Raw genomic sequence first — 19,156 nt, 5'->3', positions numbered from 1 at the left:
TTGATTTACCCCATACATTACGAAGATCTAAAATGACATGACGAAACCCTCATGAATATTAGTCTCTCCCTCCTCTTTATTTTGAAATATATTCTCACTTATTCAGTAAAAAAATACTGAAATAGGCGCCACAGATTATGGAGAAGCTCGACAGCACATTAAACCTACAGATAAATTTTAAAATATTAAAAGCGGGCCCTACAGATTATAGATAAGCACGAGAACACTTCAATTATTCATGTCGGCTGGAAGAATCGTTTATAAGATGCTGACGAGAACACTTCAATCGTTCATGCCGGAGGTAAGAATGCTTTATAATATGCTTTCTTTTCCTCAAGCCTCTGATTTCAAACTTCTGATCAAATTCCCGTCTTTCATTTCCTCTTTCTTTTGGCAACTAGGTTCTGTTCTTTCAATCATGGCATCTTGCTCATCATCTCACAATCACAGTGAAATTGGACCTCAATGCCAAAGGATAAAATCATCTGCATCTGCAAAACTGTTTGATGTATTCATTAACCACCGTGGCCCTGACGTAAAAGGAACGTTGGCTCTTGAACTGTACTATTCTCTCCGCGAGTTGAGATACAAAACATTTCTTGACTGTTTTGAGATTGAACAGGGAGATTCATTTGATTCTGCCATAAAGAATGCCATCTACTCTGCTTCAATTCATATTGCCATCTTTTCGAAAGGATATGCAGAGTCCTCTTGGTGTTTAGATGAGTTGGTTCTCATGTTACAGACTGAGGCTAAGGTTATTCCTGTCTTTTATGATGTGGCGCCTTCGGATCTTCGCTACATACAAAAGGGAGTTTATTCTGATGCATTTGCCCAACATACAAAGAAAGGCAGGTACTCAAACCGGCTTGAAGCGTGGGAAAAAGCTCTCAACTCCGTTTCATTCATGTATGGCTACGAATTCAGCAAACATAATCAGTAAGACTTCTTGCATATGCTTTCCACTAGAGCTTATATTGATGGTGCAGATTTGGTTAATAATTTGTCCCCAGAACAGATTACCTTCAGTATCTGTGTAGCCTTTGTTGTGTTGTTGATTCTCTTAGTTGTCCCATCTTTTTAATCAAAATCATTTTTCTTTTTTTTTCATATATAAAAATTTGAAAATCCCTGTTTGACTTAGAACATCTTTCTAATGAAGGTCCTTTTTCCCCATTTAAATTTTCAGTGACCCGATTACTCTGTGTAAAATGGTCGTCTCTGTTGTACATAGAAAGCTACAAAAGATAAAGTCTCTAGATGTTGTAGAAAATCCAGTAGGGCTTGATGAGCTTGTGGAAGACTTTGAAAGGTGTTGCATGCAGAAGAGTGATAAAGTAGTTAAGATCATTGGTATCTTTGGCATGGGGGGAGCTGGAAAGACAACTTTGGCCAAAGAAATATTTAACCGCAAGCATTGCGAATATGATGGGTCATGTTTTCTGTTTGATGTGCGAGAAGCATCTGTCAATAATGAATTGCCTGCTTTGCAAAGTAGACTTCTTAAAGACATCACCTGCCTCCAAGATACACCACAATTTCATAGCACAGATGAAGGAAAGGGCTATCTCAAGTCTCATCTTCGAAGGGTTAGTTCTTCACGCTTCCTTATTGTTCTAGATGATGTTGATCACAAGGACCAATTAGATGCTCTGTTGGTTAGAAATGTCCTCAATTCTGAAAGTTTGGTAATTGTCACAACACGCGATGAGAGAGTGCTAGTACGTGCCGGAATTAATTTTCGCTACAAGTTGAAAGAAATGAGTCGAGAGCATAGCAGAGAGCTCTTCTGCTGGAATGCATTCCACAAATCATATGCTGATAGTACTTACGAGGATCTGGTTGAAAGGTTTGTGAACGTGTGTGGAGGTTTACCTCTGTCTCTACAAGTCTTAGGTGGGCATGTTTTTGGTAGTACTGATCGCCATTATTGGCAGTTAGTATTGGATGAAGCTCGTAAGACACTGCCCGAGGACATCAAACGGAGGGTCAAAATAAGCTTTGATGCATTGAACGGTGAGCAAAAGCAGATCTTTGTGGACATCGCTTGTTTCTTCATTGGTAAACCTGTAAGTATGGCAATAAGAATATGGGAAGCCTATGGATGGAGTGCTGAGTTTGCACTTCAAACCTTAAAAGATAAATGCCTCGTCGAAATGGTGTGGTGTTATTCCAAGGAATTTGATGACGAGGAGCTTTCTTTCAGAATGCACGACAATCTTCGTGATTTGGGGAGAGAACTGGAAGGTGAAATGAGTCCACATCGCCTGTGGCGCCCTCAGCATCTTAAATCTTTGGTGTGTTTCTTCCTCCTTGAGATTTCTGACATGGAAACACGAAAAGCTTATGGAACATTTTTCTATTATTTGATATACTTCATCTAAATGCAGAAAGATTTGACCTTCATCTGTGTATCCAGGAATTGAAGCAGTTCAAAAACATCCTCACCGAAACAACTGGCAGATGTCTCCTCTCAATCTTTGACTGGTCCTTCGGCGCCCAAATTACATGCTTTTTAGGGAATATGGATAATTCTACTGAGGCACCAATTGCTTTGATATGGCTTCAGCTTGACCTAACTTGGAGTGTACAAACAAGCATTCCTTCATGGATTCCTCTGCAAAATTTGCAGTGTTTAAGAATTGTTGATGGTCGTCTCAAAAGATTGTGGCAGAACGACACAGAGGTAAATTCCATGATCTTTTATGGAATGTTAGGTCTTCCTTAATGGTACATAACGAGTTTTGGAAAACTATTTTTGTCACAATTGTTCATGATTGAAAAATAACCATTTGAAATGTATTGGTTCCAAATTTCAGGTGCCCTGCCAGTTGAAGGAGTTGCTGCTTTATAGGACATCATTGGCTGAATATACAAACTCATTAGAAATGTTAACTAATTTAGAAAAGCTAGCCATAAGGAGAAGCCCTGATGATGATGGAATACAGGGGAGATCCTTATTAAAATCCCTTAGAAATCTCACTCAACTTAGAAGTTTGGTTTTGACACATTGGCCATTATGGGGAGAAGTGACCTTGAATAGCAGTGGGGTGTCAGATGTAAAGTTTCCAATGAGTAGCTTAGAAAACGTAGAAATTAGTGAAGTAAAACATACATGGAAGGTTTCAATTAGTGGAGATCATTGTCCCAGCCTTAAATGTCTTCGCATTCAATCCATGGAAAATTTATTTCTAGTTGATTTATCAGTGGTGAGAACACTGAGTTATCTTGAGTTGAAGTCTTGTACACAATTAAGAGAGGTATCTGGGATATCTGATCTGGAAAACCTTGTAATATTGAACATACATAAATGTCCAAAGGTGATCCAGTTGCCAAGTCTTGCACGTCTTAGTTTCTTAGAGAAGATAATTATTGATGGATGTGAGAAGCTTCAAAATATAGCAGGTATTGAAGAGCTGAAACGACTGAAATATCTACATCTTTCAGCACTAGCTCCTGAAGGTATATCGAGTTGCATTTGTAAGTTGCAGGTAATGAAAATTCGTCCATTACAAGAGTTGTATTTGTCATTTTGATGGAAGTGAGGATTTGTCCGTTACTAACCTTGAGTTTCGTTATTTTCCTGTCAAAAGATTGACTATAACTATTATTTTAAGTGCATAATCTCAATGTCTTTTGCACTAGTGTTGCTATGAACTTCCGTTAAACGACTGAGATGTGTTTTTTTCTGAATTCAGAGACTACCGTCCGAACTTACAAGTATTACTGGTAGAGCAGCAAAGGGAGCCTCGTCAACTTTAACAGAAGAATTATTTTCTGACCTGATCGGTGTAGGAGAAGAAATTCATATCACTGAAAATGCCATGCCTGAAGCATCACTGGAAACAGTTGAACGCTTGTGGAACACAATCATTTTATGTGCTGTAGTTCAAAGTAATCATGGGGAAATTATACATATCCCTCTTTCTGCTTCTGATTCTGCTGAAAGTTGTGTAGCAGAAGGAGAATGGATAGTTACATTTGTAGTTACTGCCATCTTGGATTGGATTCCATGTATGTCGTTTGGTGCTAAACTAAAGAAGGGGTGTCTGGTAATGGTGAACAATGGTGAGGAGGGGAATGCCTTATGCATATTGAAAAGAATTATTAGTCGACTATATGATCCCTAAAAAAAAATTATTTATCCATTTTCAAAGCATATTAAGAAGTGACAAATATTGAGGAATGGTTTTGCAATCGACATATACAAATAACTATGTATCAATCTCTCTATTGGGAATGAGGCTTCTGGACCCAGAGCCCACTGCTTTTCTGCAGAAAAATGGAGGAACCTTTCTTTCTCTTTTCTTCCAAACCCTAAGGGAGGCCCTAGAAGATATTTTCCAAGTGCATGGCAGGGTATGCTGCTCTTTCAAGAAATCCGCACTAAAATATTTGCTTGCAATCCCACTCCATTATTTGTTTGCAATCCCCTTGCCAGATCTTATGCAGAGATAGGAATAGATTTGACTCGCCAATTTATGCACAGATCTTATGCAGAGATAGGAATAGATTTGACTCGCCAATTTATGCACATCATACAGGGAAGAAACAAAGAGCCCAATTTGTTAGTATGTTCGAATTCTAAAGAAATTTCAAATTCTGAAAAAATTTCCTTTCAAATCTACTGCTATTTTGAAGATTCATGGAGGATTAAGTTTCACTTTTCAGGGGAAACGGGGTCTAATATACTATGTAGTCGAATGGTTCAGTGCAATAGCGTTCTTTTCTGGTGGGGAAGGATGCCTGATACTATCATTGGTTTCAAAATCCATGATGAGGGTTTCATTAGCCCTGTTAAAATAGCTCCATTACCCCTTGAAATGACAGGTCTACATGCAAATTTTCTATCTATGGTTTCATATGGTTCGTCTGTTCTTGTTGTATCCGTCATACGTAACAATCCGAGGATCCACAAAGATGACCCCCGAGAATTTCTCGCCCGGATTCATCCATCCACTGCACACAGCATTTGAACACTTGGCCGAATTCAGGAGAGTATTCTTATCTGGGAATTGTTTCGGGAAGAGGAAAATGAGTTGGTTTGGAAGTGGAAAGAATTTTTAAGAATGCCTCCACTGTCGCTCCATGAATATCTTGATGATGATTGGTGGCATGCGCATGAGGCGTGTGTTTGTGTGGGAGACTACCTGTGCTTCAGCAGTCTATTAGGCGATGAAGGCGCAAGGGTGTTTGCATATAATCTTAAGGGTTTTGGCAACGCCTTCCACTCTGTAAAATTCAGGAAAATAACAGGAGTATGCTGTCATTTGAACCAAAACCCCATTTTTATCCGTTTTTCAGGAAATCCAGAGAATGAGCTTGGATGACATGATTAAGTACGTTTCACATATTTTTTTGTAGTTATTTTGTAAAACCATTGATATAAATTTTTGAGTGTAAGACTAATATTTGGACATAATGTTCGATCTCTAGTTGTCACTGTGTTTCTAGTTGTTAGATGTTTTGTTATTGTGTTTCGAGGTATCTTTTACACTGATTTTCAGGATATGGCAGTGGATATGCAATTCTAGTGGTGACAATTGTATACTCATTTCATGTTTAGTTCCCGAGCCTCATCTTGTTCTAATGACTGCGAACTATTAAGATGTCAACTCTTTTTTCATGCATTGGCAGTCTTGTGATCAATTGTTTTTTAAAACTTTGAACTCGATGGGGTCGCTATTTACTACTAGTGTTACATGCACACCTACAAATCATTAAAAAATAATGCAGCTCTTTTAGCTAACTATATACAATTATAAACATGATTATTATGGTATTGCTCATACTCATCCATTTTCTCGTTTCCCACTATGATATTTAAATGATCTTTTATGGTTGCAAATTCAGTTTTAATGTTGATAATTGATTGTACAGTGGATTTTACTTCATTATATGATGTTGCTCTAGTTCACATATGTTTAATAATTTATTTGATTAATTATTTGCTGCATATTGATTTATCCTAATATTGTTTTACTTAAGTTTTCTATTCATCTTGTGGTTTCCTACACTAAAGACGTGAAGTGTTTGAAAAGTTTCATATTTTTAGAAAGTTGGAATCAAAAGTTTCCTTCTTAATTAAAAATCTAATTTGAGAGCTTTGTATGAGACTTGAGAGTCAATATTTGTGGTTTCTATTTCTAAACAGAAAAAGTAATAAAACAGTTTTTTTATTTATCTTTTTTGGAGGTCAAGTTAAGGAAAGATTTGCTTTCCTTTAAGATTTATGCCCAAGAAAGAAGATGCCTTTGTTTGTATAAGAAAATTTAAGTAGATAATGCACTTAAGCAGCCGCATAGGGGGTAATCCATTATTAAATAATACAATTAAGCTTTGGGTGTTTTGGAGTGTGGGTTTTTCTCACGTAAATTATTGTGTTATTGTTTGTTCATTTTAATTGTTTAAATCAGGTTTTAATTTGTGTAGATGATTGCTTTTGTAATTGAACAAAAGTTTGAAAGAATTTTGTAACCCTATCCTATGTTAGATTGGCATAGGGGGCTATTTTCACTTACCCAACTTCGGGCTTCAATCTTGAGTAATTTATTCATTCCTTTGGTTCAAAATATTGTTGGTATTATTTTGATTGTCTTTATGTTTTAAGTTGTTTTTTCTATCATTAGTTCCATGGCTTGAAAACTTAGAAAAAAAATTAGCTTTGTTTTTTTATTTGGTAAATAAGAAATTTATTTCATTTTTATTGGGTATGTAAAGGTTGAAGTTTATATCAACTAACTTGTATATGTAGTTTTTAAAGCATCATTCAACCAACATGAAATTGCATCCTTAGATGTTAGCATTTCATTTATTAGCACATGGTAAATATGAATATGAACTTCATTTGGATCCGCAAAAAGCACATTATCCATGAATGTAGGGCATCAATAATTGTATCTTGTGAAATCATCCAGAGAACCTCTAAGTAGAGTTGAGCAGAAAGAAAATCCTTTTGTTCTAGACAACATCAAAATGTTTAGAACAAACAAGGCATGTTCTTCAAAAAATAATTGACTTCACCAACACATACAACAAAAGGTTATGAAATCAATAATCAAAAGACTTTCTTTTTCATGCTCACAACATCTTGAACTAAAAAATATTTCTTTTATGAAACAATGGTAAAAGAGAAACCTTTCAAGAATCTACTATTGTACACCATTTCTCTACCCTTTAGATCTTTTTCCTTCATACTCATATCCAACAAAGAAAACATATAAGGCACTCTTCTTTATATCTAAAATCCTATATCTATTATTCCACCTTAAGTGTATCGATCTCTATCTTATATTGATTCCTTTTAGCAACAAAATGCATATTGTATTTATCCTTTTCTTGTGTAATATCCTCAAAGTATTTTAAGACTCAATCAAATAATATCTTACGCACCCTTTAATTAATTAATTTAATGTAATAAATAACTCTTGTCGGCTTTCCTGTAACCCTTCAGGAAACTTCCTGGAGCTCTTTATAAGGTCGTGGTTGGATTATAGGAAATCATGGTGGAGTTTATGTTCTCTTCTGTATTTGCAATTCCTAGTGGAATTGAGTGTTGTGGTCACCGTTTCAGAGGTGCAAGATCCTCCCTATTATGGCACTCGCAGTTTAGGTGGGCGTCATTCCTCACCCTAGTTTGTCATTGAAAATATCATTCTAATATTTCATATTGTGCTCCAAACTTGTGACATCTTCTTACGAAGACAAATTTGTGCATATGGATATAATCTGGAAGTACAAGTCTCCAATTGTTAGCAATCTGTTTCTATGGTTCGCATATGCCTTGATCTACGATCTACAATGTTATCATGGATTATAATAATAGCCTTTCATATTTATGAGTAGATCAAATATAATACTCAATTGTTTGTCATACGGGTGTGGGGTTTTATTGTACAGGTATTTGTCATCGAGTATCTACCATCGGGTACATTGTCATTGGGTATTTGCCCTCGGGTGTTTTTCGTCAGGTGTCTGTCGTCGGGTACATTGTCATTGGGTATTTGTTGTCGGGTATTTGTCATCGTGTACATTGTCATCGGGTATCTACCGTCGGGTATTTGCCATCGAGTATCTACTATCAACTACATTGCCGTCGAATATTTATCATCGAGTACATTACCATTTGGCATAGCGTACATTACAATGGCATCAGAGCTAGTGATCTTGCTAGTTTGTTGGGTAACGTTGGATGTAGAGAAGATCCCAATCAGTAGACAAGATGGGGGAATCAAGCATTAAAATGATGACATTTCTACGAGAGCTAACATGAGGTCAACAACAACTCAGTGAGACCTTGGTGCAAGGACAACAACAACTCGGTGAGACATTGGAAAAAGGACAAGAATAAATTAGCGAAACACTTTGGCTTTTGGCAGAAGGAAGGACAAATGGAAATCATAATGGGCACGGCGATGATTCTATGAATGAGAGGTCCCATACACAGTGTTCCCATACACAACCAATGATGTCGACATTTCCTTAAAGGACTTAACAACATGGAGAACAAGAGCCTACATTCTTGGAGATGCAAGATTAGTTAAGGCAAGATTGGTTTGAGGACAAATTTAATGCAATACAAAAACTCCTTCCTTTAGACTCATAACATTCAAAACATAGATAACCCTTTCAGAGACTCTCAACTACAACATAAACAGATCGAATTCAACAAAATCTTTAGCTTATCTACTCATCAAATTAGCAACATATAATTATAACTATAGCCCTAATTGGACTAATGCCTCTCCTTAATACCGATTCTATCCTCTAACCCCTCTTGGGTCCTAACACCAAGTTTCAAGGTGTTCTGAAAATCGAATTGGGGAGAAACTATCAAAATTCTTGTTAGAACCCTAGTTAGCCTAGCTACCAGGCAATCTCGTGAAAAATCTGTAGTCTTTTTTAACAAATCAAAATTTCAAATCATCGGTGAATGGAAGATAACACACATCTATACACCCACATGTGCTCACATAAATAGTTTGAATCCATACGAATTCAAAAAATAGAACAAATTTCAAAGACAAAGCGAATGACATAAAATAGACTTCTGATTTGGTGCCAATGATTTCAAATTTAAAAAGAAAACAGTTACATAATTTACATTGTAGAATCCTCCATGTTCTCTACCCTCTCTCCTTCTCTACCCATTGCTCATACAATTTATACCAAATTTGAATTTTCCCATCATGCCTGTTGAACTGCATGACTATTCAAATTGAAAAACTGATAAGTCGTTGTCGGACACAGGTGTAGGAATAGCAATGTCGAGCTGATAGACCAACGTTGGGTACTGATATCAGAATAACAACTTTGATCATGACTTTCAATCTCCCATCAGAATAACTCTTCAAGGCGGAGCAACAAATTTTGGTAATCCTGACAGAACAAACTACTCTGATGTCACTCATTTCGGTATAGCTTATGTCTAACAAGACATGCAAATGCCTATCAGAATAACCCATCAAAGTTGGCTAAACAATATTTTGCAATCCTGATAGTGTAAATTATCCCAATGACAACCTTATCAAATTAACTATTTTGATGACAACTATTCACCACAATGATGCTTTATCAGGTTAACTATCTCAATGCCAATATTGATACCTTATCAAAATAACTATTCAAAGTCACCTGAATAGAATTTTGCAAATCCGATAATGTAACCTATCCCAATAACAACAATGATATCTTATCGGTTTAACCTATCTCGCTAACAGGTTTGGCAACTTTTTACCCCAATGACTTCTTATCGGTATAGCTTATCTCAATAGCAGAAATGGCAACACTTTGAGCAACTTTACAAATTTGAAAATCATGACTCCAATTTTGACAAACGGACCCAAAAACATGAAATAACATTACAAATGGTCTCAACAGACCTTATTGAATCAAAATAGACCTAACCCTAACTCCTAAGACTTGAAACCTAATTAACATATTCCAAGTGCTCCTACACCAAACACCTAGGCTTGAAAATTTTCCAAGTCTCTTGGAAACCGGATTGTCCTTGTCCATCTCTGACCTTTTGAGGTGTAATCCCTGCTTGACTACCTTTAACTGGTTTCTTCATCACAATTGCTTCATGCTTTCCATATTTTTCCTTTGACTCTTGTCAAACACTCCCAACTCCTTGTCCAATCACTTGTCCTTTATGCCTCAGGTTCTCTGTCGCTGGAACCCCTAATCCACCATGTTTATCAGACCCAAAATGCTTTGTTATTTCAAAACATGACTGCTTATCATATTCTTTTTCCACTACGGGACAAATTAGAGTCCCAACCAGGATTGCTTCATCCTTCTTCCACCCACCTTGTGGTTGCACATACATCTGATCTTTGGCCTTTGTTTGGTTTATTTTAGGTATCAACACCTTACCTCTGTCATCCCTGACTAAAGTAGTTTGCAAACCTTCTGATTTGGTATCTCCAAACATAGGAGTGACTGTAACTTTTCTTGACTCATCTTCACTTACTTTCACCAACTCTTTCTTGCCAACCAAGATGATTTTTGGTACCTTGCCTCTTGCTTCTTCAGTCTCCTGCAATGGGGTTAATACAAAAAAATTTCCATCCTTTTGAATGGTGTAGGTATTCTTTCTACCATCATAAAGTGTTTGGCTATCAAATTGCCATGGTCTTCCAAGGAGTAGATGGAAACAATCCATGGGTAAAATATCACAAAGCACTCTATCTTTATATCCTCCAATGTGAAACTCAACATAGGCTTGTTCATTTACCAAAAGTGACTGATTATGATTTACCCAAGATGCTCTATATGGTGCTTCATGAGGAATTCTTTCTAGTTTCAATTTATCTACCATCTTTCTAGACACCATACTGTTAGTGGAACCCGAATCTATTACTACCTTGCACACTTTACCTTGATATTTGCATGTACACCTAAACAAGCTCCTTCTTTGATTCATCTCCTTCCCCTTAGATTCATTCAAAAGTGTTCTTCTCAGCATCAATGCTTCATCCACTTCTTGAGAAGCAACATAATTTGGAGAGCTGACACTTTCACCTTCATCTTCCTGCATAATTTGGACTCTCTTTTCACCCCTTCTTTCACCACTTGTTGTAGATACTTGTCTCTTAGGACACTTGAATGTTGGGTGTCCAAACTCTTGACAATTATAGCACCTACTTGAAAATATATTGGAATTCCTACCTCCACCAAATCTGCCTCTTGTGTCTCTACCTTTGAAATCTGCACCCTGCTCTTGACTCTTGTTTGCATCTTCTTGGCTTTCATTTGATTGTCTTGAAGTAGAAAATGTTCCTCTTCCCCTAAGGGCACTTCCTCTACCCCTACTTGAATTTTCTTGTCTTCTCTTGATTTTTTCTTCCACTCTAATTGCCAATTGAAAACATTCCTCCACAGTCCTTGGATTTGACACAACTAGTTCATCTTTAATGTTATATCTGAGTCCACCAAGGTATCTAGCAACCTTTTCAACCTCTTCTTCCATCCTACCTGATCTTATGCTCAATTTGTAAAATTCATCATTAAACGTTTTGACATCTAACTTTTTTTGTTTCAAACCTTGGAGTTTCTTATACAATTCAACTTCATAGTCTTTAGGAAGAAACTTACCTTTAATTTTAGCAACCATTTTGTCCCAAGAAATTATTTTTTCCTTACCTCTCTTCCTCCTTTTAGCTTGTTCATAGTCCCACCATAATAATGCATGTCATTTTAGCTTTGTCTTTGTTGTCTTCACCTGTTGCTCATCAGGAACATCTTCATATTCAAAGTGATTGTCCATAGATGCAATCCAATTTAGAAGCTCTTCTTCATCCAAATTACCTCCATACATAGGCTTGATTCAACTTTCACCTTATGTTTTTCACCTTGAACTTCTTTTAGAAGTCTAATTGTTCTTTGTTCCTCAGGGTCCAATTGCTCTTCTCCTTCTGCTTCCTGGAACTCTTCTTCTTCTTCCTCTTCACTCACATCTCCCAAATCAACATTCCTTCTTTGATTAGACTCTAAGGCTTCAATCCTTGCCAACACAACATTGTAAGACTCTTGCAACCTTGTATTCTTATCTCTCAACTTGTGCAACTCTCTAGCAGTACAATATCACTTACTCACTCTTCTCTCAAAATTCAAGTATCTTGTAGGTATCTTGTCCAATATCACTTACTCACTCTTCTCTCAAAATTCAAGTATCTCCTTTCAAGGAATCTACTCCCTTACTTTGATACCACTTTATGCAATACAAAAAATCCTTCCTTCAGACACACAACAATTAAAACACAGAAAACCCTTTCAGAGACTCTCAACTAAAACATAAACAGACAGAATTCAACAAAATCTAAGCTTATATGCTCATCAAATTAGGAACACATAATTATAAATATGGACCTAATTTGACTGATGCCTCTCCTTAATGCTAATTCTATCCTCTAACCCCTCTTGGGTCCTCACACCGAGTTTCAAGGTGTTCTGAAAATCGAATCAAGGAGAAACTATCAAATTTCTTATTAAAACCTAGTGCAGGGGTACTTAGCAATTTTTGTTGAGTTTGTTGCTAGGATGTTGGAATCATGTTTTTAGTTTTGTCATAAGGTCAAGAGGCCATTGAGTGTGTGCTCAAATGATTGTAAGGGCCCTAAGAGTCTTTGTTTGGCCAATGTTGACATGTGAGCTCTTAAGGGTGTCAGGTAGACAACTTAATAGGATAAGTTGTTTTTGAGTTAATGTAGGTTGGTTGATGTTGTTTTGAAGTTTTTGAGGTCATATGAGTCACTTGGAGGTGACCAAGTTTGGGTTTGAGAAAATTTGCTCACCAATGCAACAAATTGCAAAAGTTGCAAAAGTTGCTCATAGCAACTTTGCAACATTTTCATACACCAACGGCTAGTTGGTTGACATAATCAGTTGTGAGCATATGCAACTAATCCAAGGCCATTATAAGGCTTGGAAAGACCGATGATAATTGGTTTTTTAAGATCGGAAGAAAATAAATAATTTTGGTTTCTCCAATTGGTGTGTTCTACCAAGTTTTTACATGTTCTTTGCAAGTTTGTACGGCCTATATGGATTGAGAATTCCAAACAGGGTCATGGATTGTTAGTCTGGTGTCTTATCTTTATTTTTTGGGGGGTTTGGAGTCTTGAAGTGTTGTAGTTTGTGAATAATCTTTATTTTGGTGTATGCGGGTTCAAAAGTCCTAAAAACCTGGGTTTTGAGAGCAAAATGGCTCCAACCTAGCATTCCATGGTGGATACACACTTTGAAACCTTGTGGAATGTTAGGGTGCATTGTATACTATGTTTTATTTTTGGCTTTGATTCAAGGGAATCTAAACACAAATATTTTCCACCATACCCTAGGCTTGGCACGTTGAGTTGGCAAGCATTAGGTAACATGGATAAAAGGCCCTAATTGGATGAACCTGGTGGACGGAGGTGAAGAATGGTTGGATTGGAAATCCTCATGGAAGAATAGACCCAAAAATATCATCAATTAACTCAGGAAATAGGATTGGTGAAGGTGTTTGAGAAAATCCCTACTTTTTAGGCCTAGGAAGGGGCAATTAGACCTAATTAGCCCTATAAGGGTTAGATATGTTAAAGACAAAACCCACCTCCGGTTTTGAGATATTGTCCATAAACCCAAAAAGGGTGTTTGGAATTCCAAATATTTTATAGGTTTGTTAAGGAATTTTGTCAGATAATCATAGAATACCCCGCTGACAGGGCTACTAGAATTAGGTCTCCTATTTAGGCCTAAAAGTGTAGTTTGCTTGTGAAGCTTGGAATCGGTAAATGTCAAAGTTATTGAGGAAGGAGTAGGGTTTGGAATCCATAAAAAACCATCCATCCTTATGTGTGTAGTGTGGGTATTTAAGATCCTTTGGTAGAAGGGTTGAACTCTCAGGTTGAGTGTGAAAGGGAGTGGGAAAACAAGGTCTCCTAAGCAAGAGAATGGAACACACAAATCAAAAATTGCTTATCCTAGCCTAAGGACCTTGGGAAGGTCAGAGAGGGTAATTATTGTAGACCATTGGAGGGTGTGAGGTGTATAATCATTGGATGGTTCTTGTGTGGCTTGAAGGAGATACCTAGGCAAGGCAATACAAATAGGTGAGAGTCAACTCACTCTACATCAGAACCCTAGTTAGCCTAGTTACTAGACAATCTCATGAAGAATTTGCAAAGTCTTTTTTAACAACTTGGAATTTCAAATCGTCGACAAATAGAAGATTACACACATCTGTACACCCACATGTGCTCTCATAAATAGTTTGAATCCATACAAATTTAGAAAACATAACAATTTTTAGAGATAGAGCGAATGACAGAAAATGGACTTCCAATTTGGTGCCAATGATTTCAAACTTAAAAAGAAAATAGTTACATAATTTACATTGAAGAATCCCCCTTGTTCTCTCCCCTCTCTCCTTCTCTACCCGTTGCTCATACAATTTATACCAAATTTGAATTTTCCTGCCATGGTCGTTGGACTGCATGATTGTTCAAATTCAAAAACTGATAAGTCATTATTGGACACAGGTGTCAGAATAGCAATGTTGAGTTGATAGACCAAAATTGGGTACCTATATTGGAATAACAACTCTGATCATGACTTTCAATCTCCCATCGAAATAAGTCTTCAAGGAAGAGCAACAAATTCCAGTAATCCCGATAGAACAAACTACTCCGATGTCACTCATTTTGGTATAGCTTACACTAAACAAGACATGTGGATGCCTACCGGAATAACCCATTGAAGTCTGCTAAACAATATTTTGCAATCTAGATATTGTAAATTATTCTGATGACAACCTTATCAGATTATCTATTCCGATTACAACTTTTCACCACAATGATGCATTATCGGGTTAACTATCATGATGCTAATATTGATACCTTATCGGAATAACTATTTAAATTTGGCCGAATAGAATTTTGCAAATCCGATAGTGTAACCTATCCCGATAACAACAATGATACCTTATCGGTTTAACCTATCCTGATAACAGTAATGACAACTTTTTACCCTAGTGACATCTTATCAGTATAGCTTATCCCAATGACAGAAATGACAACGCTTTGAGAAAATTCACAAATTTGAAAATCATGACTCCAATTTTGACAACCATACCCAAAAACATGAAATAACAGTACAAATGGTCTCAACAGACCTTATTGAATCAAAATAGACCTAATTGTAACTCCTAAGACTCGAAACCTAATTAATGTATATTCTAGGTGCTCCTACACCAAATTTGGAGCAAAACTACCCTTCAAGGATTATGTGGACTTGTAGATGAGATATTCTAAAAGACATGACCATCATAATAATGACATCAAGTGGAAGATCAGAAAGTTAAACCTATCTACTTTTGATGGGTCCATGAAAACATCAACATGAGCGTGAGTACAGAAAGCAGATACTTACTTCCAACTCAACCCATTGCCCAAGGATGAGGTGATCAAATTTTTCAAGTCACTTCATATGCCAATTTCATGGAGAGACTCATAGAGTGCTTTGATGGGAAGGATCCAAATCTCAACTTCAAGGAGTTGGCACACCTAAACCAGATTGGACCAATGGATAGTTACATCAAATAATTCCAGAGACTATCAGTGTTAGTTATAGACATCTCCAAGAGGAGACTAGTCGCGTTGTTCATGGATGGATTGATGGAACCCCTAAAGGGTTGGGTCAAAGGTTTCAACCCCAACACACTCACAGAAGCAATTAAGAAGGCACGTGACATGACTACCTCATCCTCTTCCAAGAGTTACACATAGGCCAAACCACCCCTCACACTAAAGGAGAAGGAAAGCAAACCATACCCAAAGAAGCCATCATTAGACAAGGCCATGAAGCAAGAGCTTAGGAGGAAAAATATTTGTTTCACATGCAAGGAACCATGTGAACTAGGTCACTGATTCTTAGGCAAGGGAAAGATCCAGAGCTAAAGCACATTGTTGTGTCACACTTGAGGGCAATTGAATAAGTTCAGTCGAAACTTAGTTCGACAAGTTTGACTAAAATAGGTTCAATCAAACCTATATGGTGGTCATGTCACACCTAAATGGCGCAATAAGTTTGGTCGAACGTATTTTTTATACAAAAAATATCAGCCAAATATGTCTATGTGTCATGTGACATGGCTGCCAAATCACCATTTTCTCTACATTTATAATACTTTCCACTTATGTTGTATTTTTCTTCAGGCAAAATATTTTTTTTGCAAAAAATGAAAAATACCCTTTTGTAGAGGTCAAAGTCAAGAATCTAAATCTAGACATATAATTTTGGGTAAGTGCACCAAGATGGTGTGCAAAAAGGGGTGTATAAGTGGACACCTTTTTTTTGAAATCAGCTAAACCTAAACTTGGAGGAGAAATTTGAGACTAGTCCACTCAAAATATGAAGATACTCAAAGAACAAATATTGTAGTACTAAGAATCTAGTTTCCAAACTACTAAAATTTTTCTAAATTGGATAAGATTAAGGGGTTGTCAAATCCTTCACGCATGAAAAATAGTTCCTAATTTTTTTTGAAAAATATAACATAGTGTCTGGCATGGGCATCAAAAAAGTCATACTTAGATTTAATATTTTGACAAATCCTTCGACAGAAAGATAGTTAAGAGTGAGCACTAGAAGTTGTGTATTTTTTGTAATTTTTTGTTGAGTATTTTTTTCTATGATTTTTCGAAATGGGCACATCCTTAAAAAATCAGGTACTTGTTCGTGCACGAAGCATAACTTGCACCAAAATAATCAAAAATGAAAAAAAAAATTAAAGTGTAAAGAATCAAGTGCACTACAATAATATATAAAGTTTTTTAAATTTGGATAAGTAAATCAAAAGTTATTAAAAGAATGGTACACATATGTCTCTGAAAACTATGGAATCACTGGTAAAAGAAATTCAAGATTAATATGTTAATGTTGTTCAAATTTAAAAAAATTATATGGTTAGAAAGCTCAAAAGATGGGTGAAATTATGGTGGCAATTTTAGAAATACCCAATTGATGAGGTGTAAACCTGATGATGACAAAGTTGATAAAACAAAACACATCAAAAAGGAGGCAAATGGAGAGAAGTCAAACTCCCAATCCTCAACCTTGTCATCCAAGCCTATTCACAAGCCTAAATGCACTAAATGCGAATAGGTTTTTTTAATTGAAAATGTGAATAGGTTTATAGAAACAAAAGCGTGTACAGGGTTATAAAAACAAAAGCCCGTACACGTTTTAGAGAGCAAAAAACCTATACAGATTATGTTAACATAAAAACATTCCAATATATATAAATAGATATGTATGTATATAATATGTGTATACATATGTATATAACATGTCTATGTCTATATGTATATAATATGTGTATGTGTATGTGTATGTATACATATATGTATGTAAAATATGTGCATATATATTATCTCTCAATATCTTAGCACATTGTATTCCCACCCTCTCTAAATCTCTCTCTCTACCCCTCTCTCTCCCCTTTAGGACCCCACATGACCCCTAACAAAATCATATAAGGTCCCTTAGCACACCCTAAGACCATATGATGTCCTAAGGGGTCATATGATGTTCTAACACATGTGCGGCCCCATTAGGACCCCACATGACCCCCAACGACACCATATGACCCCTTAGGACCATGTATGATATCTTAAGGGGTCATATGGTGTCCTAAGGGGTCGTATGATGTTCTAATACATGTGTGGCCCCTTAGGACTCCACATGACCCCTAACGACACCATAGGACTCCTTACCACACCATATGACCCCTTAGGAGCATATGATGTCCTAAGGGGTCATATGGTGTCCTAAGGGGTCATATAGTGTTGTAACACATGTGTGGCCCAATTAGGACCCCACATGACCCCTTAGGAGCATATGATGTATTAAGGGGTCATATGGTGTCCTAATGGATCATATAGTGTTGTAACACATGTGTGGCACCATTAGGACTCCATATGACCCCTAACGACATCATATGATGTCTTAAGGGGTTGTATGGTGTCCTAAGGGGTCATATGGTGTCCTAATAGATCATATGGTTTTGTAACACATGCATGGCACCATTAGGACTCCATATGACCCCTAACGACACCATATGACCCCTTAGCACACCACATGACCCCTTAGGACCATATGATGTCCTAAGGGGTTGTATGGTATCCTAAGGGGTCATATGGTGTTCTAACACATGTGTGGCCCCATTAGGACCCCACAAGACCCCTAATGACACCATATGACCCCTTAGAACACCACATGACCCCTTAGTACCATATGTTGTCCTAAGGGGTTGTATGGTGTCCTAAGGGGTCATATGGTGTTCTAACATGTGTGTGGCCCCATTAGGATCCCACAAGACCCCTACTGACACCATATGACCCCTTAGCACACCACATGACCCCTTAGGACCATATGATCTCCTAAGGGGTGGTATGGTGTCCTAAGGGGTCATATGGTGTTCTAACACATGTGTGACCTCTTTAGGACCCCACAAGACCCCTAAAGACACCATATGACCTCCTAGCACAAAACATGGCTGCTTAGGACCATATGATATCCTAAGGGGTTGTAGGTGTCCTAAGGGGCAATATGGTGTTGTAACACATATATGACCCAATTAGGACCCCACATGACCCCTAATGACATCATGTGACCCCTTAGCACACCGCATGACCCCTTACAAGCATATGATGTCCTAAGGGGTCATATGGTGTTCTAACACATGTGTGGCCCTAAGGGGTCGTATTGTGTTATAACACATGTGTGGCCCTATTAGGATCCCACAAGTCCCCTAATGACACCATATGACCCCTTAGAACACCACATCATCCCTTAGGACCATATGATATCATAAGGGGTCATATGGTGTCCTAAGGGGTCATATGGTGTGTTAGTTAAGATGAGAGGGGGGGTGAATCATAAAACTCACAATACAATGTATTTATCTGATTCAACCTCGGTAACCTCTACTGATATGCAACTATGACTGTAAATCATTCAAACTCATAAACAGAAATGCTTAAGACATCATAACACATTTAACACCAGATTTAACGTGGAAACCCAAATAGGGAAAAACCACTGTGGGATTTCAGACCCACTAAGAAATATACCCTTCTAGAGTATGCTCGGTTAAAAGCTAATCCAGTTA

The 19,156-nt window shown here is 37.1% G+C and overlaps 1 protein-coding gene across 1 annotated transcript; it reads left to right on the top strand.

The window, feature by feature from the left end:
* The first annotated feature begins 298 nt into the window (after nt 1-298).
* On the top strand, nt 299-5,500 carry LOC131078143 (disease resistance protein Roq1). The gene is made up of 5 exons (XM_058015820.2): nt 299-939; nt 1,190-2,297; nt 2,420-2,686; nt 2,820-3,491; nt 3,699-5,500. Exons 1-5 carry the CDS (start codon nt 308-310, stop codon nt 4,128-4,130), a joined length of 3,111 nt encoding a protein of 1,036 aa, XP_057871803.2. The 5' UTR covers nt 299-307; the 3' UTR covers nt 4,131-5,500.
* Nucleotides 5,501-19,156: the final 13,656 nt, after the last annotated feature.

The sequence above is a fragment of the Cryptomeria japonica genome, chromosome 7 (genome assembly GCF_030272615.1).
Source record: "Cryptomeria japonica chromosome 7, Sugi_1.0, whole genome shotgun sequence".
NCBI lineage: Eukaryota > Viridiplantae > Streptophyta > Pinopsida > Cupressales > Cupressaceae > Cryptomeria > Cryptomeria japonica.
Note: the sequence above shows the minus strand (reverse complement) of the source record. Positions and strands in the feature narration are given on the sequence as shown.

Bases quoted from the DNA above. Each gene is read 5' to 3' on its own strand.
- LOC131078143 (XM_058015820.2), top strand. From the start codon at position 308: ATGCTTTATAATATGCTTTCTTTTCCTCAAGCCTCTGATTTCAAACTT. The intron at 2,298-2,419 runs GTGTGTTTCTTC...CTGTGTATCCAG, and splicing joins CTCAGCATCTTAAATCTTTG to GAATTGAAGCAGTTCAAAAA. The intron at 2,687-2,819 runs GTAAATTCCATG...TCCAAATTTCAG, and splicing joins TGTGGCAGAACGACACAGAG to GTGCCCTGCCAGTTGAAGGA.